General features: G+C 42.3%; 1 protein-coding gene across 2 annotated transcripts in view; it reads right to left on the reverse strand.

Annotated features, from left to right (window-relative positions):
- SDAD1 (SDA1 domain containing 1) overlaps positions 1 to 4,321 on the reverse strand; it is a 29,027-nt gene extending 24,706 nt beyond the window's left edge. For both annotated transcript variants that reach the window (XM_006871574.1, XM_006871573.1), the window contains exons 1-3: positions 4,223 to 4,321; positions 2,979 to 3,083; positions 2,390 to 2,488 (exon numbers count right to left, since the gene is read on the reverse strand). In XM_006871574.1, coding sequence (XP_006871636.1) covers positions 2,390 to 2,488; positions 2,979 to 3,083; positions 4,223 to 4,312 — 294 coding nt within the window. In that variant the 5' untranslated portion in view covers positions 4,313 to 4,321. The remainder of the gene's footprint in view (positions 1 to 2,389; positions 2,489 to 2,978; positions 3,084 to 4,222) is intronic.
- Positions 4,322 to 7,128: the final 2,807 nt, after the last annotated feature.

The following is a 7,128-nucleotide window of genomic DNA, read 5'->3' on the forward strand; positions in this document are numbered from 1 at the left end:
AAAAAAAAAAAAAAAGAATGAATGAACAAAAGCTTGGAATGAACCAAAACATCCTGGAAAAAAACAGTAATTACCTTATTGATAAATGGAGAACAGACTGAAGTTGTGAAAGACTTCATTTTGCTTGGATCAACCATCAATACTCATGGAAGCAGCAGTCAAGAAATTAAACAGTGCATTACATTAGACAAATCTGCCGCACAAGATGCCTTTAAAGTGTTCAAGAACAAAGTATTATCACTTTGAGGACTAAGGTGCATCCGACCCAAGCCATGGTATTTTCAATAGCTTCTTATGCACATGAAAGTTGGACAATGAAAAAGGAAGATTGGAGAATTGATGCATTTGAGTTATGGTGTTGGAAAGAATACTGAAAGCACCATGGACTCCCAGAAGAGCAAACAAATCTGTGTAGGAAATAATAATACAGTCAAAATGCTGCTTCTTTAGAAGCCAGAATGGTGAGACTTCATCTCTCACACTTTAGACATGTTACCAGGAGGGACCTGGAGAAGGACATCATGCTTGGTAAAGTAGAAGTTCAGCAAAAACGGAAGCCTCCCTCTCCCACGCCTGAATGAGATGGATTGGTACAGTGGCAGCATTAATGGGCACAAGCATAAGAACTATTGTGAGGATGGCACAGGTCTGGGCAGGGCTTAGTTCTGTTGTGCATAGGGTTGCTATGAGTTGGAGCCGACTTGACAGTGCCTAAAAATAACAAGCAAGGCTGGGTTCTTGGCAGAAAACTAGCTTTAGTGGGACCCCAGAAGAAAAGTCTTGGAGCAGAAACTGCACCAAAGAGTCCTATCAGCAACAAGCTGGGCTTTTACACTTCTAAGTTGGTCAGTTATTGGCTATATAGGCTATGACAGCCTCCTTCCAGGTACTAGGACTTCCATTTAGTTGAGGGCAAGTCTTTAGAGGACAGTGTGCCATTAGCAGCCAATATTCACTGGTAGGAGAAGTAGGTGCAATTTCCTGATAAAGGGGGTCTTAAAAAGGCACCAGGAGAACTGGACCTGTACTTATGGATGCAGTAGCTCAAAAGAGGGAATGAATCTTTACAACGACAATCATTCCCAACCCCTCAGTACACAGGGTTGAAGGGGATGGGCAACTTAGACAATGGCTATCCAAAATGGGGGGGTTTCAAAGGCAAGAAGTGACTGGCTTACAAGCTTTCAAGAGGGAACCTAGTTCCAGAGAGTGCGGGAAAATGTAGAATCTCCACTGAGTGGTTTCCAACCTGTCTGGACAGGGCTGATAAAAGGAGATGGAGATAAGACTCTTGTGGTTCAATAGTGAATAATTGCTATCAAGCCTTACTATGAGTGTTTCAAATGTAAAGGTAGACATTTCGTACAAAAGGAGAGGAATACTTGATTTTAAAGTCCAGGAGCAGAGGTCCCTGGGACCATCAAGGGAGAAGAGCGGAGTGCAGGACCCTATCCAGAGAAGCAGTGACACCAGAAATGGAGGCAGAGATGATGAGGTGGAGAGATGGCGCGTCTGGGGACTCTGGACTCAGGAAGGGAGAGGGGCTGTGTGCTGTGCTGACAGCAGGGGGGAAGGCCTGTGGGGTGTATCCTTTGGTTGTTTGAGGATGCATGGAGGGGACTATAATCATTGCAATGAAACGAAATACGATAGGATGACTATAAAGCTGATGTTCTCCCATGTAAACTATCACTCAATTCACAATAAAAACTTTAAAAAATAAAAGATGTCAGGAGTCCTGGTGTGGCACTGTGGAACAATGCACTAGCCTGGAAGGTCGGTTTAAACTGCAAAGTCAGTGGTTCAAATTCACCATCTGCTCTTTGGAAACCCCATACAGAACCACTATGAGTAGGAACAGACTTCACGGTACTTAAAAACAACAATAACAAGGCCCCAACATCAATCACAGAATGCAATCAAAGACTCAGAGAGGCTGTTTAGTGGATAAGTTTATTAAATTAAATTAAATTATAAGTTGTAATCACATTTTTCATTCGGATTGTTGAATAGAAGAATTCACTTGTTCAAAAGGGGAAAGAACCTCCCTGTAGAGTCAACATGCTGGACGAACAGAAAGATCAGTGAGAGGAAGAGTGCAGCAGAAAAGGTAAGATCGAAGGGAATGAGATCAGAAAGACAGGGAGGAGGTAGATGATGTAGGGACTTATAGGCCATAATAAGTCTGAGTTTTAGTCTAAGTATAAGAAGCCACTGAAGGATTTTAGGGAAAAGTGATACATTCTGATTTGCAATTTTAACAGGTGTTTGGCTAAGAGGCAGTTCTCATTTAAACACATATTGTGTACATATGCAAGCACACACACAAGTACATACACACACACATAAAAGAACACAATAGAATTTTTAGTATAAGTACTGGTCCTACCATTCGAAGATCAGGATCCAAGACGGTATGATTGTAGGAAAGCAGATCTTTTAGTTCCTGAGGAAAGTTACTGAGATGTTCTGGGTAGCAGTGACCAATCTGTTCAAAAAGTCAAAGGAGAGTTGCTGTTTAGTGCCATTTAGTCGGTTCCGACTCATAGCGACCCCATATAGGATTTTTGGAAACTGTAAATCTTTGCTGGAGTAGAAAGTCTCATCTTTCTCCTGTGGAGTGGCTGGTAGGCTTGAACTGCTGACCTTGTGGTTCTGCAGTCCAGTGCTTATCATACAATGCCACCGTGCCCTAAACAAGGAAATGAGCTGTTACTGTTAAGTGCCAGGGAGTTGAAACCCTGTATAGGGTTTCCAAGGAGTAGCTGATGGGTTTGAACTGGCAACCTTGAGGTTAGCAGTCCATTGCTTCTCCTACAGCACCACGAAGTTTTAAAAGAAAAAAGGTAGAAAAAAAAATCTTTTTAAATTTAGTTAAGCATCCACTCAAGAATGAAATGAAGGTACTACTGAAAAAATAATCTGCCAAATGAGTGCAACAAATTGGGTCTTTGTTTACTGAGACGTTATCTTCTTACCTGTGCCATGAACATCACCAGCTCTGCCAGTTCTTTGCTGGGCTTATTTGGTTGTAATTTGAATATCTCCACATTGGATTTGTAGTGATTATACTGCTGCAGAAACTGGAAAAATAAAATGTAAGTTTGTTACATTCTATTACATGACTTTCTCAGTACAAAATGAAAAACTACTTAGATTCTGTCTTTGACACGGAAAACAAGATATGGCAAGAGAATACAGAGCTACTACCTTTTCTTTATCCATACTCTTTAAAGTGAGCTTTGAAAAATCAAAGATAATCAAAAGATCCTCTCCTTAGAATTATCATTAGAATTTAGGTGGTGTGAAGCAAATGTGGTATTTAGTATAGTGACAAAGTTCTGCACTTATCACCACTAATTCTAGAACACTTCATCACTATCCCAACTCCCCAAAAAACCCTACTCATTAACAATCACTCCATAGTCCCCTCTCCCTCTAGCCCTTGTTGTTTAGTGCCGTCAAGTTGGTTCCGACCCATAGCGTCCTTGTATAGGTTTTCCAAGAAGCAGCTGCTGAGTTTGAACCACTGACCTTGTGGTTCAAACCGATCTTGTGGTCCAGTGCTTATCCTACAATGCCATCCCAGCAGTCAACCATGAATTCACTTTATCTCTAAGGATTTGCCAATTCTGAACATTACATTTAAATGAAATCACATCCTATTTGAGTCCTGGTGTGGTGCTGTGGGTTAATGTGCTGGACTGCAAACTCGGTCTGAACCGCAAGGTTGGATATTCAAGCCCACAAGCCACTCCTTGGAAGCAAGGTCGCTATGGGTCAGAACCCTACAGCACCTAACAACCTCCCCCAGTTGCTTTTAAGACTACCACACCCACTTCTTCACCTAAACTGCTCATGTGTACATCTTTACTGGAGCAGATCGCCAAGCCTTTTCTTCCGTCAAACTCTTTAAAATGCCCACCTTTCGAATACAGGCTAGACATCCCGATAGAGCAGTTCTACTCTGCCATTTGGGTCGCAAAGTCAGAATCGACTCGACGGTATACAATACAGAAGTTATGAAAATCCAAAGAGGCAGCAGATTCCCATGTGGTGACCAACGAACCCTAAGCCATGTCACTTCCACAACCTTCTCGCCTCCCAAATGACAGCTACATTGAACTGGAGGAGCCGCGGCGAGCCAGGACCCCAGCTCCGCTCCACCTCTCCCCCGCCTGTAATTCAACCACTCACTCCCCGGCCTCTGCCGCACTCCCACCTCTTCGATGTAGGCCGGTGGGTCCCGCTTGATCAGATTCTGTAACTGCGGGAGGTTGCTGGGCAGCTTATTATTGTTTCTGCTAGACATGTTGGTTCTGAAAACTCACAGAGCCAACTCGTTGCGATTGCGGCTTAGAACTGGGCTTCCGAGCATGACCGGAAACAGCACATGGTACTCTGGGAAGGCGGCGCCATGTTGAACTTTTTTTTTTTTAAGCGACTTTTTTCCTACGGTAGCCCCAGAGGGTCAAACTTACTAAACTGTAGACCTGCTCTGCAAGTTTTCTATTGTTGTTGTTGTTGTTGTTAAGTGCCGTCAAATCGGCTCTGACTCACAGTGATCCTGTATAGGGTTTCCGAGGAAAAGCTAGTGAGGCTTGAACCGCCGACCTTGCAGTTCAAATCGATCTGTCCTTGCAGTCTAGCGCATTAACCTACAGCGCCACACCAGGACTCCACGAGGCTTTATTTTCCCTTTTTTGGTAACCACTTGTTAAGTGCTGTCAAGTCGATTCCGATTCTTAGCGACCCTGTATAGGGTTTCCGAGGAGCAGATAGTGAGTTTGAACCACCGACCTTGAAGTTCAAACGGTTTTGCATTCCGGTGCATTAACCCCACAGCACCACTACCTTAGCGTTTCTAAAACTATCTGAAGGGCAAAGGTTTCTTGGTTTTGTTTTTAGCTTAATTATTACAGCACTCCTTTGAAACACACATGTGTGGAGTGATAGTCTTATTTTAACCGCTGCAACCTATAGTTAAGTGCGGTCGAGTCGGTTCTACAAGGTCAGCGGTTCAAATCCACCACCACTCCTTGGAAACCCTATACAGTGTCTCCATGGGTCAGAACCGACTCGACAGCACTTAACAACAACAATCCCAGTGTTTAAGGAGCCCTGGTGGTACAATGATTAAGCACTTGACGTCCAACTGAAAGACAAGTGGTCTAACCCACTTGTGGAAATCTCCCATAGATTTCAGCCTAAGAAACCATACGGGCACTTCAACGCTGGCTTGCAGGGTCACTATTGTTGTTGTTAAGTTCCATCAAGTCGATTCTGACACATAGCGACCCTGTATAGGGTTTCCAAGAAGCAGCTGGTGGTTTTGAACCATCAACCTTGCAGTTCAGACGACTTTGCAGTCTGGTGCATTAGTCCACAACACGGCACGAGGACTCCTGTAGGGTTACTAGGAGTTGGAATTGACTCAGTGGCACATAGCATGTACTCAATAAATGCTTGTGATGTGGCCTGAAGATATTATTCAAAATTCAAAAATTACATTTTTGTGATGGAAGATAAGTACTCATATCCCATAAACTTGTGGTTTTGACAGGAATGAAATGAAATAATTTCAGTATATTTTGTTTTGAGGGTGCCTTTTTTCCCCCCCATAGTAAACAAATCTATCTTGGTAGACATACAGCCAGAATGTTCTTTAGAAGTGAGTATGGCTAGACATCATCTCATGTAGTTTGGACATTTTATTAGGAGTCCAGCCCCTGGAAATGGATATCATGCTGGTTAAAGTAAAGGATTGGTGAAAAAGCAAAAGACCCTCAATGAGATGGACTGACATAGTGGCTAAAATCATGGTCTCAAACAAAAATTGTGACCATGGCTTGGGGCTGGGCAAGGTTTCTTTCTGTTGTAAGCAGGGCTGCTAAGTCAGAACCAACTTGATGGACCCTCACAATGACAACATTTCAGCCTAACAACAACTTTTAAAATTTAAATCTGATTGAATTTAAAGGGGAAAGAAAAAAGAATTATTGCTTACATTGATTTCTTAATCATTCCACAAGTAATTGTTTTAATAGTCATTTTTCAAATGCATCTGGAGAGCAAATTGGGTTGTTTTTTTTTTTTTTTAAGTTTTTGCTGTGAATTGAGTGATAGTTTGCATGTGGGAACATCAGTTTTACACTCATCATTTCATTACAATGATTACAATCTCCTCCGTGCATCATCATTCAACAGTATTGAGCAGATTGTATTTTACACTGTTTTTTCTGTTTTTTTAATTTCCTTTATGCTGGGACCTGAGTACTGGGTGGTCTTGTTTTTGGCTTATCCCATCGCAATCACAAATGACGTCAACCTATACTTGTATTCTTTGTAATGGTTTACAGTTATCAAGAGACTGCAGCTGCCAGGCTACTTTCTTCCTTTTCATATCGTTAAAATCAAGACTTCAGGGCCAGTATTCATTCCTCATTGCTTTAAAATTAAAAACAAAACCAAACTCACCACTTTCAAGTTGATTTTGACTCACAGCTACCCTGTATAGGGTTTCTGAGATTGTCAATCCACATACAGGAGCAGAAAGCTTCATCTTTCTCGTGAGGAGCAGTTGTTAGGTTTGAACTACTGACTTTGGGGTTAGAAGTTCAGTGCTCATCCTACAGCTCCACCAGGGCCCCTTTGAAATGGTTAATGGGAACCTAATTTACGGTATAAACTTCAGCCTAAAGTAACAAGTCCACTGCCATCATATCAGTGCCGACTAACAACAAACCCTTTAGACAAAGTAGAACTGTTCCTTGGGGTTTCTGAGACTGTAAATCTTTAAGGGGATAGACAGTCCCATTTTTCTTCCTCAGAGCAGATGGTGGGTTTGAACTGATGACCTTGCAGTAAGCAGCCCAACAATTGACCTATTGTTGTTGTGAGCTGTTAAGTCAGTTCTGATTCACAGGGACCCTGTATAGATTTCTGAGAGTAGCTGGTGGGTTAAAACTTCTGACCTTGCAGTTACCTGTCCAGTGCTTATCCTACAGCATCACACCAGATTCCCACTTTGTTGTTGTTAGGAGCTAATGAGTCAGTTACAACTCATAGTGACCCTGTGTAAAACACAATGAAACACTACTCATCCTGAGCCATCCTCACAATTGTTAT

This window comes from Chrysochloris asiatica, unplaced genomic scaffold (genome assembly GCF_000296735.1).
Source record: "Chrysochloris asiatica unplaced genomic scaffold, ChrAsi1.0 scaffold00169, whole genome shotgun sequence".
Lineage (NCBI taxonomy): Eukaryota > Metazoa > Chordata > Mammalia > Afrosoricida > Chrysochloridae > Chrysochloris > Chrysochloris asiatica.